Here is a 26114-nt window from a genome sequence, read left to right on the forward strand (position 1 = left end):
TTACCTATACATATGAGCTCGTGCGTGGGGGTTATATACTTAAACGTTATCAGCGGATAGTCGTTGTCGTTAAACAGGTTTATATTACCGTTGTACTTGCTTAACACAATATGCGACGAGATAGGAATAAGTAAAATATTTAGATCAAAATTGTATAATGCATCTTTTTTATCTTCAATATATGCCTCTACATCTGAGTTAACGTTCATAAAAACTAATTTATTTTTATTCTTTTTATCATAATCCTTCTTAATTGCATACAACAAAAAGAAATGCAAAGGATTCATTTTCGCCTTGTAATAAAATTCTTCGTCCGTTTTGTAGTCTAAGCCGTTCATAAGTGTTTCCTCTTTCTTAAAGTTATTACTATTATTATTAACATGCATGTTATTCGTGCTATTAACATAGTTGCTGCTGCTGCTACTATTAGAGATGTGTATGTTATTGCCGCTATTCGCACTACTTGCACCACTCCAATTTTTCCCCTCGTAATACAATTCGATTATTTTGGAAAAAATATTATAAATGTGAAAAACCTTTACATTAAGCAGTCTTCCTTTGTTATCTTTTAATATTTTATTTATAAGCAAAGTTCGTTCTGATACTACTTTATTTTCTATATGCATACCTCTTACATTGTAAAAGTCTATATTAAATAATAATGAAATATAAAAATATTTCTTGGCTACACTAGAGGATACACAACTATTTTGCACAACGTCAGCCTTATGATGATTAACTACATTTTTACTATTATATATTAATGAACGAAAATAAAAAAAGGAAGGTAAATTTTTACCAAGTAACTCTCTTTTTGTAAAATTAATATTCATTATATCTTTTTCTAATTCAGGTTCATGTAAATAATTTTCATTTTTTTCATTTTTCTTTCTTTTGTTACTATTTTTATTTTTATTAACATTTAAGTTATCCTTTTCATTCATTAGTAGACGACTACTGTTTGTATTATTATTATCATTTCCTTTATTATTAATACTATTATTATTATTATTAACTGCAAGTGCTACTACCTCTTTTCGTAAAAACTTGTCAATTCGTTTTTCTATATCATCATTATTTCTATCCCTCTCCTTGGCATTTATTTCATACAACATATTTTGCTTCTCTTCATAATAATTCATATTTTTATCCTTTACAAAATTTAAATATGCCTTGTCCCCCTTGAAGTAGTAATCTATATTTACACTTTCATTGACATCATAAATAATACCATCATATAAATAAAATATTTCACTCAAGCAGTTGTGTATTGCGCTGTCGTAGTTTCCTACTTCGAGTAATAGTTTGTTTGTTGTTCCTTCTGCAAGCATGCCTTCTCCGTTCAGTGGCATAAGTCGCGCTTCGACCAGTTGTTTATTTACCGTCCTTTCTTCATGCATCATTTGGCAATCCCTCGGTATAAGTCCATCTTCTTCCACAACTCGCTGTTCCATATTGTCCTTACCACCACTACCCACCTCCTCTAACTCCGTACCGATCATGTTTTCTTCCTTTCCAAAGTTGTAAAAAAAATTTTGCATCTGATTACACTTGTTACTCTTGAATCTAAGCTTGAAAAAGGCATGAAATAAATAATTTCTCTTGTTCAGAAATAAAAATAAATTATGGAAATTGTAAAAGAAGTTACTATATATGTAGAACAAGTTATTCAAATTTCTAAAATTCTCGTTTTTTCTATATACACTCCTTAGGTATATAGTTAAAAGATCATTGTATTGGGGGTTTATGTTAATAACCGGGTAGTTATATGCCAAGTAAAACATATTATTGTTCATAATAGAATTACTATGATTTACAAATTTATATTTTTTATAATCTTTCGTGATAAAATTTAGTATATTTATCGAGTTGTTAAAATAAATGGATTTATTCGTCATTCGAAAATTAAGAAGTGCTCTAATTTTTTGGAGATCCTTCTTCTTCCTTTTCACAAGGGGAACCAAGTTGTCCTTGCTCAAAATGAAATTATAGAAATGCCTATCAAGCTTGTCAGTCTTATAGCGAGTATCCTTCTTCTTTACCTTTTCGTCTTCCTCTTCGGCGCCTCCCACCAACTGTCTATTTTCCACCTTGTCAATAACTCCCCGCTTTGAAAAATTAGCACACTTATTTAACTTCGTGTAATTACTGGAAAAAAGGTTAGATTCGTTCATGTTGTGGCAAAAGTTATTCAGCGATATAATAGCATTGAAGATAAAAAGGGACAACTCAGAGCTATAGTAGTAACTATAAAAATGATTCTCTTCTTGTAAAAGAAAACGTAAAATAATTCTAAATAAACATTTCTCCTCTTCTTTTAAAAAACTAAATTTGGCAAATAGCTGATCTACAAGTAATTGGCTATGTGGTGATATTTTATTATCTAGGTTGAAAAAGTTATCCATTGGAAAATCAAAAACATAATTAAAAAAATGAAAAAGGAAGGCGTTGAAAATATGGCAATGATTTTTCGTATCATAATAGGTTAAAAACATGTTATACTGTTTATATAAGATATACCAAAAAAAGGAGTTGTATTGTATAAATGAAAATAAATCTCTTTTACATTCAAAATTTCTATCAATTATTAATAGAGAACCTATGCTTTTATGTAAATTATCTATAAAATATTCAAAGCTATTAATTTTTATTATTTCTCTGCTATGTTCACTAAAATTATCTACGATACCTATACCATAACAAAATATATTATTTAACACATCGAAAAAAGGGGTAAATATATCCTGAGTTATATCTGCGTCATCAACTACTATATTGTGAATAGTAAAAAGTACATCCATAAAATGGAAAAAAGATCTATATCTTTTATATATATACGTTTCATCAATATATTCATATGCTCCTAAAATATATTCTAAACAATAATATTCCCTTTCTACATTACTAAAATTTAATTTTTTAAAATTATGCATAACTATTTCATATACATTCTTGTTATTCATAAAATTATTACCATTTAATAAACTAACATTTACTCCTTTAATTTTTGATAAAAACAAAAATATTAAATCTATTCCGTTATAACATTTACGTATATCATATCCATTTTTTATTAACACACTCTTAATCTCGTTAATGTTATTGATATTATATTTTCTCATCGTTTCACTAACTTTATGTATGGCTTTTGTAAAAGAATTTTCTTGCATAATATCGGAATCCTTTCCATTATTATTCTTCTTATCTGTTATAATATTGTTATCTAATTTATCTTTTAGTAATTTTAAATTTACATAAAAATTCGATATAAAATTCTCGTCCATATTATTGCTTCCACTAAAGAAATTTTCAAAATTATTTTCAAACATTACTGAAATGTTGTTATTCTCTTTTTTCAATTTCTCCTTCATAGTAAAATTTTTTACGCACCCACTTCCATCATCATTCGTCATAACTTCTGCCGATGAACTGTCATCCTTTTTTTTCGCTTTTCTTTCTCCTACTGCCTTTTTACCGTTGCTTCCCTCAGCACGAAGCGGTCCCAAGCTATTACCACCACCATTACTGATGCTCTTATTATTGCTGCTATTTTTACTTAACTCCTGTGAGTCTTTTGCTACTAAAACATCCTTTTCTTTGGCACCACTTGCCACTGTTCTACCCTTAATACCTCGAAAGTGAAACTGCTGCAACAAAATTGTTAATTCTTTGTTTTGTAATTTACTTTGTAAAATTTTCAGCAAATTATGTGTACTCTGGTGTTTCTTAACACATTCATGTAACTCCTCTTCTTTTAATATACTCAAGTCAATGGAGATATCTGGCGTGTTATTCTTTTCACTATTCTGCACCCTGCTTTGTTCAACATTCACATAATCAACGGTGTTCTTATTTGCGCCTTTGGAGTTTTTGTTACTGTCATTGGGTTTGCTGCTACCACCACTTCTGGAGGTAATAATGTTATTACTTACTCCACTGGCATTGTTATTACTATTGATGTTGCTCTTACTACTGTTATGGCTGCTACCAATACCATTTGCATTACTGCTAATGTTGTTATTACCTCCATTACTATTGCCATTATTGGTACCCTCCTGTTTTGCGTGCTTCGCCATAACGCTGGTGCTTCCAGGGATACCTGCGGAGGCAATGCTCTTTTTTATGGCGTTAATATCGATAAATTGAAAATTAGAAAGTAACAAATTGTTATGCACAATTTTATCGTCATTATTACTGTCCTCATTTGTTGATAATATATCATTATCTTCATTATTAGACAAATATTTATTTATTAAGTTATTTGTTTTTTCCTCCTTCAAAAATTTAATAAAATTCCAATTTTTTTCATCCTTTGAATTTTTATATTTTTTTCTTTTATGTTTTTTTGATAAACTATCATAAAATTGTTCTAGCTCATTTGGGATGGTTAAAATATCACATACATAATATTTCCACATTGTTTGCAATAAATAAATTATGCATGCTTCAATAAAATCAATATGTATATAATTAAAAATACTTGAACAATTACAACTACTACTGTTGTCTAAATTGTTGTTATTTTTTTTTCTGTTATAAATTTTTATAATTTCAGAATAATTATTATCAAATATAAAATTTATTTGTATCTCTAAAATGTCAAAATTTAAATTTTTTTGTAACTTTTTTAAAAATCTCAAATAATACCTTCGCACACAATAACATAAAATGCATGTTTTTTTTTTTCTGTTCAATAAATTTAAAAGAAACAATTCCATTTGCTTAGGAGTTTTTTCCTCTTCCGAATTTATAATTTTTTTCATACACAAATTCGCGTTATTACCACTGTTACAGTTATAGTTACTGTTCATATTGTTACTGCTATTATTATTGTTATTATTACTGTTACTATCACCGTTACTGCTTCTTTTACTATTTAAAAATATTTTTTTTTTTTCCTTTCCCCAATTTTGATTTTTTGCATAATTCATCTTTTTTTTAAAATCATTATTTTTATGATTCAAAAAAAAAATGTCTTCGTGCAAACTAGATGAGAAATATCGAAAAACGCAATCCACCTTGTGATTTGATGTTTCAAAAAACATATCAGTTTTTTCCTCATCACGTATACATTTACAATAAGTGAACAGCTTTTCTATTTTGTTCAATTTATTCAAATTTACCTCTTCATTTTGCTTTTTTTTCTCACCCTCCCCCCGAATAGCACTATCATTATTTTTACAACTAATGCAGTTACTACCTAAACAGTTATCATTTATGCAACTGCTACTTACACTAACACTACTACCATTTGTGTTCTCATTACTACTGCTAACATGCTCGTCCGTGTTAAACGATTTGTGCCCGTGATTACTCATGAACAACTTTTCATAAAACTCCAAAAAATAAAAATCTTCATCTTTGGCAGTGTTAATATTCCTCTTGAGGAACGTAATAATTTCTCTTTTATTTATGGAAAATCTCCTGCATAATTTTTTGATATATTTATTTTGACAATTCTTCGAATATTTATTATAAAAAAAATATAAATAATTGAAAAAAAATGCATCATGCATTTTACAAGTATGCAAATCAAAGTTTTCATTAAATAACAATTTTTTTAATTTTATATATTTAATTATTCTAAAGATAATATTTAAATACATAAAAATTTTCTTTAAAATAATTTTTAATTTTTTAAATCTGTTTTCATAAAATTCATACACAGCTATACCCCCTTGTATATGTTCAAAATTCTCATTTTCATTTTCGTCATCCTCAATATCATCATCATTTGTGTTAAAACTTAAATTATTATAAAATATATCAGACAAAGCAATACAAAAATTCTTGTATGCATTTTTTTTTTTTTTCTTTAATTCTGAATTGTTTGTAAAATTTATATAAAAATATTCATGAAAAAAAGTTTTAAATATATTTACACAAGTCTTTAAATAATAACTATGTAATTCCAATTTATCATCATTATCACAATAATTTTTCTTCACATTGTTAATATTTATTTTTTCTCTAAAAAAATTATAAAAAATTGTATTCAGTTCAACATTAAAAGGACTATTAAAACGAAACTTGGAATTCTTATCACTCCAACAATCTTTATTATTGTTTATTTGAATATTCCTTAAATATTTCTGTAAATGCATTACATACTTTATATAATTTAAATCGTTCGTATTTATTATACCATTACTTATATGATAATTTACAAAATTAACATTTCGATATTCTTTTTTCATATGACATTTATTTTTCGACTTTTGTATATCATTCAGAACATTCATTCGAGTTGTTCTTATTTCGCTTCCAACCCCTTGCTCTATACATACATCCATATTTTCGAATCCTGGAAGTACATAATTTATATCTTTCTTTTCCTGTACATTTGGGATGTTATCATCATCCATTTCTCCATCATCCATCATTAGCCCCTTTTTTTTTTTTTTTTTTTTTTCCTTTACTTCCTTTTCACTATGTCCACTATTATCATGGCTACTTCCAATCTCTGTGCTACTTATATTATGCGAGTTTTCCTTTTCCCCTAGATCACTCCTGTAAAATTGACTAAACGTCATTTGGGTAATACCTTCTGATAAAATAAAACCTCTAGTAATGTTATCTGTTACGCTCCTATCATCTAATCCATTATTTTTAAATCGACTTAAATTGTGAGTGTCATCAAACTTTTCATATGTTTTTATTATATTTCTCAAATCATAAAAATGTTTATTTTGTTTTAATTTACTACAGTTCTTATTAAGAACAATACACATTTGAACCCTTGGATCCTTTGTACAATTATAAGATACATTTTGATTGTTTTTAATATTAATGGCATCTTCAAATAACTCTTCTTTAATATTTATCATTATTCTGTGATGTACATTCAAACTGTTCAAAATTAAATCATTCTCATTATTTATAAAAGGGTAGTAATTATTCATTCTACACATGGATATATTGTTCTCACTCATTTTTTCCTTTTTCACGTTCATCATTTCAGTATTCTTATTATTTATACATAAATCATTACACACATTCTTTGAGCAATAATTCTCTACACTTACTTTAACTTGTTCCTTTCTCCCGTGTGTCTTCTTCTTTTTCTCCTCCTCCGCTCTATTATTACCACCACTGCGACATCTTCTGCGACTGTTACTACTACTACTGCTGCTACTGCTACCACTACTGCTGTTACACAAATTACTTATATAACTTGTATTACGAACAGTGCTACTCTTGCTCCTTCCATGAACAACCCTTCCCTTGAATTCACACTCACCATCATCACGGGCCTCCTGACTATTCATAATCTCATTGTACACATTACTGGTGCCGTCCTCTAAATTCCCATTGTTCTTCTTGTCAATTGTTGTACTCGTGTTAGAATTAAACTGCTCGGCCTGTTTTACTAATGGTATCCTTAACTCATAAATTAAATCATCGTCTGTTTTGTCTTCACTCTTATCAGTAAGAATGGAATATAAATCATTTTTAAAATTTTTATTAACTTCAAAAATATCAGTTTCCTCTATCTCGAATTCCCTTAACGTATGTATATATAATGGGAAATTAACATCTTTAATATTGTACTGTTTTAAAAAAAATTCATTATGCATATCATAATAATTATCACTTACATAAATACAGCTAGTACAATAAAAGTCTTTATGGCATTTCCATTCATTAAACTCACATGTTTGTATGAGTTTCGTTATTCTATTTTTATAAATTTTGTACCACGATCCTTTAATATATGGCCTTATAATTAAATAGGAGTATGATGAATTACAATTCATATCATTAGCAACATTAAATTCTAGATCACTTAGCTTATTACATGTAGGTATGGTTAAATTATTCGCATCTTTACTTTCCGATATGATAAGGGCATATAAGTGATAAGTGATTATATCTTCATTCGAAGACTCCTGACTTTTATTATTACTGCTGCTATTGCTACTGTTGCTACTGATATTACCATTAATACTACCATTAATACTACCATTAATACTACCATTGCTGTTGTCGTTACTGTTACAGTTGCCATTGCCACTACCACTGCTGCTACCATTGCTATTACTATTTCCATTTTTTTTTATTCCAAAATATAAATTATTCTTATCATCTCTGTTATTACTTTCGACTTCTTCTTCCTCCCCCCTATCCTCATATATGTCAAGGCACAGTGGAATATCAATTAATTCTCCTCTTCTCAAATTCTTGAAACAATTCATATAAAGAAATAAAACATAAGGTATTTCCGTAAAAGACGACTTTTCTATGGTTTTATATATGTCCTTATCACAAACAATATAATTTTTGAAAAAATTTACTTTCTTCTTATTTATAACGTTATAAATTAATGAACTTATATTGCGCTTTTTGCACGACCTGCTATCACAGTTATCTGAGTCTCTGCTTCGATTGTTATTGTAATAATCATCATCATTGCAGCTATAATTATAGTAATTGTCATTCGGGTTCACGTTGCTCACGTTCTTTTGGATACTTAGCTTCTTGCCGTTATTGTCATTTTTGTAATTGTTGTCGTTATCATTGTTATCCAAAATGTCCGTACCATTGCTAAATTCGCACGACTCGGTATTATCCTCTTTTTTATTCACTTCAATCTGTTTCCTTGCATTTTCATAGTCTTTACTCATCTGTTTTTTTTTCTTGCCGTTCTTTGATACTACATTTTCTGTACTCGCCACTTTTTTCTGATGAGATAAGATATTGATATATTTGTCCTCTTTGTTACTATATGCTTCCTGATCATCCTTCACATTTTCCTTTTTTTTCTGGGGGACAATCAAAGTTACGTGTTCATCATCGTCCACATCGATGTTGTTTCCACTACTTTTGTGATTACTGTTGTTATTACTAATCTCTGCTCTTCCCATTTTTGAATTATTTTCCTGCTTCGCTGAATTTTTCTGAACTTTGCAGCAATTCTCATCCTCGCTGTTCATATTAGATATATCGGTGTAGTCGCTTACATCCACTCCATTGTCGGTACTTTCATTTTCACTTTCGGTTTTGCTTTTTAGATTAAATAACTCGTAGCATATCTTCTCAAACATTCTTAAATCCCTTAAATCCTTCATTAAGTCATTGATTTTTTTTTCTCTCTTACTACTACTGTTATTGTTTCTATTACTATTACTATTATTATTACTGCCACTACTTCCGTTACCATTCTTTCCATTAGCATCATTGTACGTCCTTTTCAATCTCTTAATCTTTCTATTTAACTTCACTTTATCCTTTGCAATATCGCAGACAATTCGCTTAAACAATTGCTCGTGTATTCTGGTAATTGGTTCATTACATCTATACTGATTAAATAAAATTTTGTTTAAGCTGAACAACAAAATCTTTATGCTAGGAATTAGTGGCTTGAATAAATGCAAATAATTATCATTCTTATTATATATATTCAAAAGTGAACATGTGCTCCGTTTACTATTATTTATCATTCTCCTTTTCACACAGTCATCTCCTGTTAAAGTCATGTTGTATTCATCACCCGAGTAAACAGTATTATAAAAAAGGGCATTTTTATAATAATATAAACAATTTTTTTTATACAATTCTAAATTATTAAAATAATTTACATCGTCTTTATTCAATTCCTTACCATTATGCTTCCGATTCAAACAATTTTCCTCATTTTCAAGTAAATTCTCCTTTTCTCCTCTGTAAAAATTTTTTCCTTTGTTGTCCATATTTTTATCATTTTTTTCTCTTTTTGTCTTACTATCTGGCTCATCTACGTCTATTTTTGTCTCTGCACCATCCTTCCTTTTATTCGAAAGGGCGTCCTCTTTCTTGTAACTGCTATTACTACTACTATTGTTCTTATCAATTATATCATCTTCTTTCTCATCTCGATTCGTCGTCGTAATATACACTGCATTTGAAACTGCGGAGGAGTAAGAGCTTTCATCAAAACATGCATAATTATTTTCATTAACATCTTTTTTACTTTTTCCACGCACATTGTGCATCTTCTTCAATAGGGTATCTTCTGCACTTTGTCTAGTACTACCACTAACATCACCACTAGTACCATTACAGCAACTACTACAACCGCTAGCACTGCTGCGGCTGCTATTACTACTACTACATATGTCCGAATTGCCTTCTTCCTTATAAAACATTTGACTTAAATTATGCACGTTATTTTTTTCAAAATGTTCCTTGCCCTTCTTAGCACAAAGAATTAAAGAGTACAACTGCATGCACACAAAAATCCTTTGCAAAGCTATAATAACATTTTTACTATTTTTTCTAAAATATTCAAACATATTAAAAGATTTCACATCACTCGCATATCGGTAAGACATATTTTTTAACTCATTTGGATCATCCACAAAATCTTTGCGCAGAAATTCTAAATAGTCCTTAATACAATACTGTTCATTTTTATTACTATTGTCATCGGATACGTTGCTCGTATAACTTTTATTTAAGTCTGTTGCATTGAACTTTTCCTTAGAAAAAGGGTCTACAATACTATTTATAATTTCTGAACTAATAACATCATTGCTGCTGTTATTGTTACCGTTAACGCTAACATTATCATTTTCTTGTACGTTGTTATCATTTTTGCGCAGCTTCGTTACTATGCCGATACATGGCATGCTATTTATGCTGCGATTAACCTCGTCTATGTTGTTATTTATGCTATTTATGTTTGCTTTAATTATATTCAAATTACACAGGTAATTTATATTAAATTTGTTATTCCTTCTATTAATTATATTACTATTCATGTTGTTGATTTTATTGTTAATATAATTTATGTACCTGTTCATGTTAATAATGGTATAGTTTGTCTTTTCCCCTTCCTCCTGCTTACTGATAACATTCACAATTGTACGAATATTTTCAATGTCAAATGTGCTAAAAAATTTGTTACTATTATGATGTATGACATTATTCAAGTTGTTAATTTTATCTTCCACGTAATAATTCAAATAATGCACTTTGTCGTTAATAATTTCTAGCTTGCTCAGAATTTTTTTCTTCAAAGATGACTGATCATAATAGTAACAGTACTGATTAGTATTACTATTAACATTATTATTAATGTTATACATATTGGAATTAATACTGTTATTACTATTATCATCACTTTTGCTTTTATTTTTGTCATATTCTTTTATTTTCAGTAATATATCATTTTTGGTATGACCGTTTTTTAAGCTGTATTTATTTATAACATACTTCAATTTATATTTTTTTTCTTGTTTTCTCTTTTTAATATATTTCGATAAAATTCGATTATACAAATTTGCATTATATCTCAAAACAATAATTTTAAATAACTCTATATTATATAAACAATTCACTAAAATGGATAAATTATCATTATCATTGTAAGACTCAACAACAGGAACAATATAATTTGTTAAGGATAAAATATGTCTTCTGTTGTCCACAAATATGTTATCATTTTTGACCTCACCTCCTTTTTCCCTTTCCTCTGTTGTAATCATTTTTAATTCGTTCAGATTATTTTTCCTAATCAATTCATCATATACATGCATATTCTTGTATGCAGCATCGATACCGGACATTAAGTTCATATGTTTCTTGTTTAATTTTTGAAGTGCATTTTTGTTATTATGTTTGCAACTACTGTCCATCATATTTCCATAGTTTCCACTTCTTATGTTACATGATCTACCTGTACTAGTAATAATATTATGCACATTTTGGTAAAATGAATTTCCCCATTTTTCAAAATTTTCTGAACTGTTCAGGTAACTTTTAACAAATTGAGGTGACCAAAATAGGGAAAAATTATATATATCTATTGCATATCGGTTGTACATATAATTCTTGCTGTAACGTAGCAACTCTCGGTTTATCCTACTAATGGCGTTATTTTTATCAATTGCCTTCTTCTTATTGCTGCTATTATTATTATTATTTCTGTTTTTGTTCCTATCTCTATTAATGCCTCTGTTACCACTGTTATGCCCCCCTTTTCTTTCAAGAAAGTATATACACTTTTTAAAATACGATTTTTTGAACAAGAACTGAAGTAAAGGATCACCTTGTTCAAAATTTGCAAAAAATTTTTCGGGCATATAACTCCATAAATGCTTTGGCACGTGATGAATACATTTGGACCATAATTCTTTAAAAGATCTCTCTGCTTTTCCTTTAATTAACAATCCACCTGATTCATCTAAAAAACCTGTTGACTTATTTATTTTTGAATGGTTTATCATTTTCTGCCATCCTCTTGATAAAGAATTATTCGTAAATGACCAATAGGCCCAAGAAGAAATTGAATTTTTTTTTGATTTAAAATTATGAACAGTTAACTGAAATCGAACATTTGGAAAAATCCATTCAGCTGGGTAAAAATCTTGCTTTATTACTTCTAAATAAACAGATAAATAATTATCATCATTAGAATTACCTCTCGGATGAACTAATAGTTTGAAATAAAAATCATCTGAATTCCCTGTGACAACTGACTTAATCTCATTTACACTTTTTATGCTCCTCCAGAAATTCGGTATATACAATTCAATCATTTCGTTGTTCTTTTTGTGATTTACCTTAGAATTGAATGAACTGTTACTGTGTATGTTATTAAAGCTATGATTACTACTGCTATTACAGTTGCTATTGCAATTGCTACTACAATGGATACTACAGTTGATACTACAATTAACACTACAATTACCATTATAGTTTCCATTACAACTACCATTACAACCACTGACACAACCACCACCGCAATTGCTTGTGCTATATCTACTATTCGTGTAACACTCGAGTAAGCTCCCCCCTCCTGCTTCTACATTCCTTAAGCACCTACTAATACAGCTACTACTATTACAATTACTTCTATCGATGTAAAAATTTGAAATGTTCTTTTTTAGCATAAACAATTTATAATAATCAATATTTTCGATATTTATAAAATCACTATTTCGTAATTCATAAAATAAGTTGGTATACTTCTTATTTAAGGGTACAATTAAGGGAGGTATAACTTTTTGTGTTATAATATTTGGTAGATAAAACTCATTTTTTAATTTACTTTTAGTTCCACAATGCTTAAACTTATACTCGTTAATGGTACTAATACCTTCTGTTATATCCGTTATAAATTTATCTAGATTATTTGCCATTATTATGTAATCATTTAAAACCTTTCCTTCCATATGAACAAACGAAATGTTCTCTTCCTTGTCGCTGTTTTCCGCCATATATATTTGATCATCAAATTCTATTAAATCAGTTTCATTTTCACCTTCAACACAATTATCATAATATGACAACATAGCGTTCTCCTGGTAGTTTTTTTTAAAGTAGTTGTTCCTTTTATTTTGTTCATCACTGCTACCATGGCCACTGTAGTCACGCTGATTTTTTTTACTTCGATTACTGATACTTCTATTACTACTTTCCCCATGGTATTCCTCCAGTGCATACATGGAGTTTTCAATGAGCAATATATTCCTTTTATCGCATTTTATAGAATCATCCTCTGTAGTTAAATACACTCTTCTTTTGATATATGTGTTATCAAAGTATTCGTTTAATGTACTTCTTTTTTGACCTTCCCCGATCACCATACTACTGCTGAACTTAATACTATCTTTCTCAACATGTAACATCTTATCATTTTTATTGACATTACTTTTATTTCCTCGACTTTTCACTACATTTAGATCCCCATATTTTCGCGTAGTTACCATTTTTGACATATAAATAATTTTAACTTTATTTTTCCAAAGAGATTTACCACGTTTCATGATATTTCCATAAACACAAGAACGATGGTAATAGAATATATTAATTTTCAATAAAAATTTACACGTATGTTTTAATTTATATATACGCTTTACAACTACATTTTTGTTTTTTCTTAACCTTTCATTATTGTATTTAATTATATACAAAACTTGATCCTTTTGCTTTCTGCTCATGGGGTAACAACACGCATCCCGTGTTTTCATTTTTCTCTTCTTGAAATAGTTAAAAAAATTTTGCACTTCATCAATTTTGTTACTACCGCTACAACTGGTACTTCCATTGCTGTTGTTATTGCTGTTGCTATTACTCCTATTGCCATGACTATCCTGCAGAACGAGGCAGTCACTAAGCGCAATATTTTCATTTGTTACCTCTTTATAATTACTGCTCACACATTTTTCACAATTCTCTTTGAAAAACTTTTTTAAAAATTTTACTTTCTGCGAATTATTATTTGCCATATTGTTAAAATTTCTAAACATGTTCAGAAAAATATTACATATATTTTTTTCTGGGACCCATAAATTACATTTCTGCATTTCACTAAACATAAAATATATGTCTTCATCATCCATTTGAAAATCCTTCTTCAACTTATCTAGTTCCTTAAAAAAATTGCAAATGAACTTATTAATTTTTTTAAACTCATTCTTGGTGTTCTTAAAATTACTGTTCTCACTTTTAAACTCATCACTGATCTTTTTATACTCATCAAAGGCCTCTTCAAATTCACCAGTTGCACATGTTTGATCCGAAATATTTTCTCTTTTTTTCTTCGTCCCAGCCCTTACATTCCACTGTTTAATAAAGCATTCAAAACATAAAAAGGGGAAACTTGATAACTCCATTTCCACTTTGCATTTTGAACATACATTTATAAAACTGTTTTGTACATAAAAATTAAAAGATTTTTTATGACTGTTAATAAAATTTTCGATTATTTTATCTTCCATTCCATCGGATTGGGAATTTTTCATTTCTGAACAATGTAATATTAATTTTAGTAAATTTTCATCACTTATAATATTTAACCTGTTATGCACTTCATCCTTATAGCACACTTCCATATAGTTGTTATGGTCAAATACGCTGTGGTTGCTTTCCATGTGAATATTTGAATAGCTTCTGTTATTTCTACTAAACACAGTAGTATTATCTCCTAACATATGCCTGAGGCTTCCGCTAATTATGCTGCTACTACCATTTCTACTGTTTATGATATTTTTATCCTCCTTATTCTGGTCTCGTTCATGCAAACTTTTGTTCGCATAACACGGCGTATTTTTCCCTTCATCACTTTGATTTTCCTTATCAAGATGATATGCACGCCCTCTTTTTACAAATTTTTTTTTCCCTTTACTGTATTCTACTTCTTCGTTAAAATATTTGTCCTTTTTGGTTGAAACGATATTAGAATCATATGCATTTCTGTAAGAGCTGTCTCTTGTTTTATCCTTTTTCAATTTGACAAAATCAACATCATAATTGATATCATCTAGTTGCATATTCTTTTCATCACTACTTTTTATAAAATGTAAAGGAACATTTTTTACATCTTCATCCATTGTAATGAACTTCCTTTCACCTTGCTCTAAATTGTTTTCATTTTTACCATTTACATTATTATTCCTATTTTCAAACAGCAAATCAGCATCTTTACTCTCACCTGTTTGCTTATCTATGGAATTCGCTGCGTATGATATTATATCTTCTTCTTCATCAGTGATATACCTTCTCCTGCTTTTTCTGCCTTTTTTGCTTCTACCGATTCTTCTGAATAATTCTAATTTGTCATGTTCATATTTATTAACATTGGCACTTGCGTTAATCTTTACGGAATAATCGTATCCTTCGACGTCGCTACTTATGCAAACCCCCCTTCGCTTACTTGATATTAAATGCTGGCTTTCACTTAGCCATTCTTCATTCTGGCTGCTCAAACGCGTTGTTCTTTCATTCTGATTGTTTATGGGATCACTCTGATGTTCCGTATTTTTTTTTTTTGCTGCACAATTATTCATGTTAATATTTCTGCCATCATTACTGTTAGCTATACTGGAAGGAGTTGTACTTAGTGCTATTTGACGCTGTGCTAGTTCGTTTGTTGGATATATACTTTTTTCATATAATCCATTTTTACTTCTATCATTAATAGAATGTGCCTTGTCATTTATGAACTGTCCATATACATCTCCTATCTTTTTCGTATCGTTACTATTCATAACTGCATGATCTTTCTTATGACTACATGACGATTCAAATTCATTACTAGTAACATCTAAATTATTCGTCTGTAAATTTTGACCATTTTTTGATATATCTTCATCTAAAGAATTAAATGAATTTTGATTATTCCATATTTTTTTACCTATAACATTTTCTTTTATACTTCTTTTAAATTTATTTAACACACTCAGAAATGGGCCTTCGAACATTTTTTTCTCACCATTTTTTTTTTGATTAGAATTAAAATCATTATTCATTTCTGTCAAATGTTGATCTGCACTAATGTTCGAGTTATCTAGTTTTAATACATAATCATCATTGTGATCGTGTCCTTTTTCATCATCAATGTGCTTATCATTATGGCTATCAATATGCATATCATCGTGTTTATCATTACGCCTATCACTATACTTATCGCTATGGTTATCACTATGACTATCATTATTATTAGGACTATATTTACGATTATAGTTATAACTATAACTATGACTATACCTGTGACTATACATATGATTATATCTTTGACTATAACTATGCCTATAATTATAATTATCTTCACTTCCGCGATCACTATCACGATCACTTCTACGATCACTGCTATCATCACCTTTATCTTTATTCTTGAAATCCGTACTATGTACTCTATACCTTTTTCTTTGTTGTGCTACACTGTCATCATAGCATTTCCATCCCTTCTTAAGTGAACGTGTTCGTGCCTTTCTACTCCTTCTATTATTAAAACTATAACTACCATTTCTGTTAATGTTACTATTAATGTTACTGTTATTGTTGCTACTATTGTTAATATTGTTATGAATGATACTACTATTAAAATCAAAGTAATTGTTTTCATTTTCGTTAATTCTTAACAGTGCTCCCCTTTCTATTGCTGCACTATTGTAGTTACCTGTATCTACAGAATTCACATTTACACTCCAAAAAACATCACTGGAAAAATTTCCATCTAGAAAATTATAATTACTATTATTACTATTATAATATTTACTGTCATTGGTATACCTAATTCTTGAACGAGCTGTATAATATTTTGATTTTTGTGTATTATCACAATCTACGTCTAAGGAACCATCATCACTTACGGACGAATGACTATTATAACACGACGTATTTTTTTCATCCTCTAAATAATTTTTTTCTGTACCATTTTCTTTATTTATTATATTCGATTCACTCATATCACATGTGTCTTCTTCTAAAACGTTACATTCCATTTTCCTCCCCTCAACTACTTACTATCCTACTTTTTATTTGTATTTTTTTTTTTCTCTCTTTTTTTTTTTTGTATGTATAAATACATACAAATATACATATACGCATATATATATATATTTATTTATTTATTTATAAATTTTTTTATTTTATTATCTTATTTTTCCTCCTTTTTTTATTTTTCATCTAATGTAGAAGTTAAAAAAAAAAAAAAAAAAAAAAAAGGGCACTTCATTTTAGTGCAAACTATTATGTACACATATGCATACATATATACATACACATATACATACACATATACATACGCATATACACATATGCTTACATATATACATACACATATACATACGCATATACACATAATGCATACATATATATATATTTATATATATGATGTAAATATACTCTTTTAAACAAAAATGTAAAAAAAATTATTTACAAAATGTGTAAATACTTAATTAACAAAAATCAATAGAAATCAGTTAAAAAACAAAATATGTGTTCAGTAGCATTGTACTATAAATCAAGGAAAAAAGGTTGAAAAAATATAGAGGATGAAGATACTTTCGCATGAACTCAAATATGTATACATACACATACATATATGTATATTTACATAATATATACACATATATATATATATATATATATATATATATATATATACAAACGTATATACATAACAGTAAATATTCACAAAAAGCTTTGTTTAAAATTAATAACAGTTGGAAAAAAATCAATCACATATATATACATGTATATATCACATGAAAAATTCAAAATAAACTCACACAAAATCTACATCAAGTAAATTTTTTTTTTATTCTTGTTTTTTTTCTTTTCCTTTCCTTCTTTTTCTTTTTCTTTTTTTTTCTCATATCACATTCATGTTATTTAAGAAAAACAAAGTTTAAAAAAAAAAAGGGAAAATCTTAATATTAAAATTATTTATGTAATAATTTTTTTTTTTTCCTTTTGAACAGTTGGGGGATAGAATAATTGTGTACCTGTTATATAAATACGTAGTACTTACACTTATATATGATCATAATATATACATTTTATATATGTGTTTCATTTGTATGCTTATATACATTTATACTTAATATATATATATGCATACACTTTTATGTATATAAGTATATAAATGTATAGGCTGATACACGAAACAAGAAAGAACTCAAAAATTACATTTACCTTACTTTTCATTAAGCTAAAAAATAGTAGTTAAAAAAATATATTACAAAGATATCAACGTGTAAGCAATTACTAAAGCAATGATACGTACAATACTATATATAAAAATATACATATATAAACATATACATATATAAACATATACATATATAAACATATACATATATAAACATATACATATATAAACATATACATATATAAACATATACATATATATACATATATATAAGAATACCTTATACATACATAATAATGTATAAACGTACTGTTAGATAATACGAAGTTACACTTAAACACTCGGATATCATCGTTTAGCATATCTCTTTTAAAAGAAACAAAACAAGTATAATATAGTAGTAACACTTTTTATTAGTATTATTTTATATTATAAATGCTTTTTCATTTCTTTATAAATATATACATATATGTTTATACATATTTACATATGCAGTTAATATAAAAGTAAAAGTTATGAACTCTTTTTTTCATATAAAGGCTCTTGTTGAAACAAGATTTAGGTCTCCTTATCTCTTAAGTAGATAGAACATTATTATTTTATATAATCCTATTTTTTTTTTTTTTTAATATTTACTTTTTAAAATTAAATATTAAAATAATAATATAAAATATATATAAATGATTTTTTAGTAAGTTGCATACAATTACAATATATATATATATGCGCACATACATATATATATATAAATACTTATATATAATTATAGTACTTATGCATTTCCTATATTTTTAAAAAATACAATTATACTGTATGTACTTATATACATATATATAATAATAACATTATGGTTACCAGTTAGGTAAAGGAAATCATATTTAAAAATTTTTTTTTTTTTAATAATATTAAAATAATTTTTTTTACAAGTTATAATATATTTAAAGAAAAACAAAAAGGGTATAAAAGGCAAAAAAAGTAAAACAGAATAGCAAAAAAAAAAAAAAAAAAAGACTAAAAAACCAGAGAGTTGAAACAATATTTAAAGAACGATAATTATAAGAGAAAGCAAGAATTTGTACACCAGTTATTCCACCAGTGAATTTACTCCGTTGAATGCATTTGCATGTACATGTATGCATATATACTAAATACATGTATAAGCAAATGTATATATAATTTTAGAATGGGAAGCTTATCCTGCGTGCAGTAAAATAATAGAAATATAGCAAATAAGAAGCAAAATATTTGCATAAATAAATTTCTTTTTTCTTCTATTATATTTTGTTCTTTCTTTTTTCAAGTTGATGCTCCAATTTCTAAGCAATAACGAAGATTATTATGAATGTTTGCAATAAAGCAAAAAAGTATACATCAGCATATATATGTATATGCTCATGTATATTTACGTGCATAAACTAAAGCAGAACTACTGAACCGTTTTTTACCTTCAAACTGCATTAGCATTTAATCGCTTTGAATTTCGCCTTTAAGGAACGACCATACTACTACTATAATTTATTTACTTATGTCTCCCAAGTTTGTGTAGGAGAAAAAAGGCACTATGTGAGCGCACTTTATATATATATATAATATATATAAATATATATTTATATATACGTATATATATACGTGTATGTGCACATATACGTACATGTATATATAATTTGCAATATCTGAGCTTTTTTATTCTGTTTTACAATTTTTACGCTTTTTCACATATCGTAAATTGCGCTTATAATTGTCGCGAATAAGTTAGGTAGCGTGCTAAGTAATTTAACTTGTATGTATATATATACATGCACATATTGTATGTATATATATGTACGAATAAACTCCTGTAAGTCGTATCATATGGTGGCAAAAGGGAATTATTTTCAAATCGCTGCAAAGATTGCCTTTTTTAAAAGAGAAAATTACGTACATAGCAAACTTTTTTTTTTTTTTTAATGCATTTATTTTTATTTTTATTGTTACATATAAGCTATATATTTACATGTATAAACATGAGTTGAAGTCATATTTTTTTGTTATATATTTTGAGTGTACGGAGAAAAATCCTACGTCGAAAGCAAAATTTTTTTTTCCTTTTAACATCATATTTCTTTTTTTTCTAAGCAAATATTAAAATATATCATTTCTTAAAAATATTTTGCTGTATACACAATTGTACCCCTTAAAATGGAAAATTTTTTTTTAAAATAAATAATACCGAAAAAATAAGAGAAAAGAAAAAAAAAAAAAAATCGCTTAGACTAGAATAATACGTATACCAAAATGAAGAAATTTCTTTTGTTATAAATGTAGTCATTACTATGGGAAATATGCCGAAATTGTTTTCATAGCATTACTTATTTTTTAATGCTATATGTACAAAATGCGAGTAGTGTGTATTATTTGTATACATGTTTGCTTTTCCTTTACGACCTACATTTAATGAAAAATCCTTAAGACAAAAAAGTGTGCACCATACATAAAATTACAAAGAATAAATATTTTAAGTTTGTTTAACTTAGGAAACCAAAAAAAACCTTTTCCATATTAAAATAAATAGTCAAACTTAATTTGTTCGTAAAAATGTCTTGATATATACACATTTAAAAATGTTTTAACCAGGAGAAATTTAATATATACTAACAAATTGGCATGAACATAAATATTGCTTTTTTTTCCTTTTTTTCTTTTTTAACCAAAAATGTGTATATAGTTATTACTAATCTGATAATGAATTATACAAAACACCAACAAAAAAAAGGCAAAAAAATAACAAAAAATATGATAATTAAAAAATAATAAAATGACAAAAAAAAAGAAAAAGGAAATTCTTTCTAGCTCCCCTACTTAAAAGGCTGCGAAATAATTTGCTCCATGTGAGTATTTTCCCGAAATGTGCCTACGTTTTTACATAAAAATAAAATGTGTTGTTATGCCTCTTTTACTTTTTTTTTTTTTTTTTTTCTTTTTTTGCCTTTGTTTATTTTCGTTTTAATCGTTAAATATGGAGAATCGTAAAAGTACGTCCAATAATGAGCATTCTCCTTTTGTTATTAATTCAAATGAAATTTTTTTTGTTTTCTTGTAAGGAAATTTTTTTTTGTTTTTTTTTTTTTAATAAAATGTTTTTCCAAAACAAGTGAAATATAAATATGCAAATCACAAAGTAGGGTAAGACAATACATGTACAAATAAGCCAGCACATGGTGTTCATATTCGTACTATGGAAAAACAAAATGTAATAAAAAATAACATAACGAAAAAAAAAATAAATAAAAGGAAATGGAAAAAATGCAAAAAGGCAAAATTGCGAAATGGTAAAATGATAAAGCAATTGGTCATTTCCTTTAACATTGAATGTGCATCCAGTTGTTGCATTTTTATGTATTTTTAAAGTAGGTGTATGTAATATTAGCAAATAAGCATTTAATTTTTTATTTTGTTATTTTGTTATATCATGCGTTATCGCACTAGTAATAAGAATAAATACATTTTAAAAAAAAAAAAAAAAAAAAAAAAAAAGCATAAGTATGAATATATTTGTGAATGTAAATATAAATGTTATATATCAAAAATGTGAAACAAACATAGTGTGTACAAATAAAGAAACAAAAAAAAAATATAGAAAACGTGTGAAGAACTCAAATAGAGTTACAGCAACGTCGAAATGTAAATTCCTGCATATTTTCAATTCGTACATATATGTAACAAATTTGCAGAATGGGAATTTTTTAATATTATTTCTTTCCATCCACTATTTCGTCTACTCCAACTTCATCCAATTCAAACGTGCGTGCTTTCTCCGTAGGAGCTGTCCATGTACATATCTGAGGACTTATCATTTTCTATAGTGAGCGATTTGTTATTCTTTCTTTTTTTCTGTAATCTTTTAACTTTGTTTATAAGATCATAATAATAAACTATAAAAGTTAACGAAAGTAATATGACTACTAATAATATGATAATTGAATATGTTACAAGTGTACCATCAAAAGACCATTTTGACTCTGCATTTTTGTTGTTTTCTTCTGTTGATGCTTCTGACTCTTTGTTTGAATCACTTTCATTTTCTTTATTATTTTTTCCCCCATTATTATTATTATTACCATCATTGTAATTGTCTTTGAATGCATTCGCTTCATCCTCTTTTATTTCAAATGTTTCGTATTGATACTTAACTGGGTTGTTATTGTCATATATACTTACACTTTTTTCACCCTTCAACTTATCATATTGTTCATCCGTTAAATTTACAATCGAATGTTGTACAAGAAAATTCATTGGAACCATACGTACTTTGTCATTTGTATTTAAAAATAAAAAAATGAAAGAGTAATTATTTTTTAAACTGGAATTAATTTCCGCATGGTATATGGGACGATGAATATGCCTATGCACATTTCTTATTTTATAACTGTTACTAATATTCTCAGGCATCTTGTCGTATATTTGCAAGTTGGAAAAACTGACTGTGCTATAGTTGCTACTTCCAGTGCTACTACCTCTATTTCCGCTGTTACGGGTAGTGCCAATCCTCCCTTCCTCTTCTTTTTGCATTTCAATTCCGTTTTGGGATACGTCAGAAGGGCTTTTTTCGTCCCCATTAGTTGGTGATATAAATGCCATTTTGTTTCCCTTATTTTTTTCAATAATTAAAGTTTGGTCCTTATGTTGAGTATATCCTTCTATGAAAAGTAAACCTTTATCATTATTTTTGTTTTCTTTTTTTTCACTCTCTATATGCGATATATTTCCTACCCCACTTCTTACTTCCTCACGATTATCATTCAAATTGTGTAATTTTTCATTTTTCTCATCAATCATTTGTATATTATTAACAATATTTGATTTGCAATCATGGTTATCTGTGCTGAACAAATGGTTGTCTTGCCCTCTACTCGGTGTTAACTCTAAATAGTTTAGCTTGTTAGAGCATGTTAATATGCTATTATTGTTCTCATTTATCTGCTCATTTTTGTTTTCATTTACCTTCTCATTTGTGTTTTCCTTTTTCCTTTCTACTTCTTCTTCTCCTCCTGCTTTTTCCCCCGTTTCTTCTTTTATCAGTTTGTTTATGTTTTCCTCCTCTTTCTCCTCTTCCTCTTTCTTTTGTTCTCTCCTTTTTTTTACATTTTCGTGTATTTCCCTGTCTCTTTTCTGTTCTCTCGATTCTTCTTCATTTCTTTTCAACTCTTCATCCATTAAATCATATATTTTTTTTTCTTCTTCTGATGCTTCCTCTTTTTTTATATAATGACATTTTTTGTTATTATGATCTATATTATCATCCTTTCCTTGGTCCCTTTTTTCCTCCCTTTCATAACTATAATTTTCTTTTTCTTTTTTATATTTTTTCTCCTTAGGATTTAAATCATCATTGTTTTCGTCCAATAAATACCCTTCTGATGTGTTCTTATTATAATTCCATTTATCTGTATTTATTTTGTGAGTGTGCGTATCTTCTTTTAATTTTCTGTGTCTTCTTAATATGTCTATCTTTTTTTTATTATTAAAATAGCTTTTTTCATCATTCAAAATAAAGCATCCTACACTTTTTTCATTTTTCTCATACAGATGGTAACTGGGGAAGAACACCAAAATATTGTTATAAAATTCTTTTTCTAGTAATAAAAGAAACAAAATTAAGAAACAGCATCCGACATTTAAAATATTCATATCTCTTCTTTTGTTTTTATATGTATGTTTGTGTTTATATGTGCATATGCCTATGACATATAGAATGTTACAAAATTAAAAAGCGGTTGTAACAATTTGTGCTCAATTAAAAATGTACTTTCAATATTATTAAGCAAAAAAAAAAAAAAAAAAAAAAAATTATCAGTTTAACTCCTTATTTTTCTTTTCTCTTTTTTTTTTAAAAAAAAAAAAAAACAATTTCCGTGTTACGTGTTTATACAAATTGGGGAAAAACGTAAAATAAAGGATTGCGTTTTCCCCTACGTCTTGTTCTATGCTTGTTCTGTATAGGAGAACTGTATTTTATGCTGTATTTTTCCACTTTTTTTTTTTTTTTTTTTTTAGTGATTGTTCTATACTCCAACTTTTTGTCTCCGTTTTGAGAGTATTGTGCCGAATCAACTCCCAAAAAACAAACCGCTGTTTTTTTTTTATATCATTAATATAAGGAAAATGCACAAATTGTTCTAACAATAAACAACGACAACGATAATGACAAAAATAACAACAAAAATAAAAAAATAAATTAAAAAAAAAAATTAAATCATAAGAAAGAACAACATGAAATCTTATGTTCCTTTTTAATGGCTAATAAAAAAAAAAAAAAAACATGCTCAAATGTGTTACAACCAAGTCAGCAATAAATAAAAATGTAAAAAAGACAATAACAGGCAGAAATATAAAAACTTAAAAAAATATAGATGATAAGGAAAAATAAAGAAAAATAAAGAAAAATAAAGACAAAAAAAGAAAAAAAAAAGAAAAGCTTGTCTTTTTATCTCTTTTTTTTTTTTTTTTTTTTTTTTTTTGTTAAGAGTAAAAAAATTGGCGTTTCAAAAACGTTGTATGTTTTTTTTAATCTAAATTTTTCCTTCTATATAATAATTTTGAGTTACATGTGTATGTATTTTAAAATGTGGGACACTTATTCATGTTTAAGTGTGTTTATTTTTTTACTTAACGACATAAAAAAAATAAGAAAAAAACACAATATAATTCTGAAACAAAACAAAATAAAATAAAATGAAACAAAATGCATCAAAATGAAATATAATTCAACAAAATGAAATAAAATTCAACAAAATGGAACAAAATGTAGTAAAATAAAACAAAATGCGACCAAATGAGACAAAATAATGTTTAGCAAAATTAGGAAGAACAAATTTTTAATTAACAAAGTATAGTTTAAGAAAATCGAAATTTTCAATTATCACTTCTGTGTGCGCAGAATGTTAGCAAAATAAAAATTGTAAAAAAAACACAAGTGTATTTTTGGGAATGATTTATACTTTTACTAAAAAATAATTGAAGTTTAATATGAAATAATGTATTTCATTTAAGTCAAAACAAACAAATACAAAGAAAGTAATTTTTTTGCATATGAGTGAGATCATCAGTGTGCTGTTTTTCTCTAAAGTTTTACAACTGTACTGGAAAAAATCAACTGCATGCATGTAAATATCTCAATAAAAAAAAAAAAAACTGATGTTTTAAAAAGTCCCTTTTTCTCTTTTTTAGCATTTTATATTTTCCATACCTACACACGTGCACATGTATACATGCATACGTTTACACATATATTCGTATTTATTAAATAAAAGATTGCGTTCATTTTTCACAGCATTTTATATACATGTTCCTCCAAACGCAAATTTTCAATTCAGTCTCAGGCTTCTTTTTTTCCTCAAAATTTTGTTTTTTTCTTTTTTTTTCTCTCTCATCACGTTAGTGATTTAGCTACTATCTTTGTGTTCTTTTATATCCATTGTTCAAAAAAATTATAAAAAAAGACAGCTTCATGTTTTCGGCAAAATACAAATATATTTTTTTGAGATACATAACATTGTATTGCCTTGTATTACATACTACTTTTAAAGGTTTATGTCTGTTTTGCTATCATTTGTTAAAATATTATAAGGTCAATACAACATATATTTTACATAACAGGCAAATTTTGAGAATTCTTTAGCTAAAGGTGATATTCTCTTATGGCTCTTGTGATATTTCTTTTCTTTTCTTTTTTATTTTATAATAATTTATAACTTTGTTTTTTCTCATATATCATTGC

General features: G+C 27.2%; 2 protein-coding genes across 2 annotated transcripts in view; both read right to left on the bottom strand.

The window, feature by feature from the left end:
* Nucleotides 1-17207, bottom strand: part of PmUG01_10033200 (RNA pseudouridylate synthase, putative) — a gene marked incomplete at both ends in the record, with an annotated part of 31673 nt that extends 14466 nt beyond the window's left edge. Inside the window, one exon of the mRNA XM_029005526.1 lies at nucleotides 5-17207. Within this exon, the coding sequence (XP_028862106.1) occupies nucleotides 5-17207 (17203 nt within the window). The remainder of the gene's footprint in view (nucleotides 1-4) is intronic.
* Nucleotides 17208-22132: 4925 nt separating this feature from the next.
* PmUG01_10033300 (conserved Plasmodium protein, unknown function) lies at nucleotides 22133-24025 on the bottom strand (the record flags this gene model as incomplete). The annotated part of the gene is made up of 1 exon (XM_029005527.1): nucleotides 22133-24025. The coding sequence occupies one exon, from the start codon at nucleotides 24023-24025 to the stop codon at nucleotides 22133-22135; it is 1893 nt and encodes a 630-aa protein (XP_028862107.1).
* Between the last annotated feature and the right edge of the window lie 2089 nt (nucleotides 24026-26114).

Source organism: Plasmodium malariae (assembly GCF_900090045.1).
Source record: "Plasmodium malariae genome assembly, chromosome: 10".
NCBI lineage: Eukaryota > Apicomplexa > Aconoidasida > Haemosporida > Plasmodiidae > Plasmodium > Plasmodium malariae.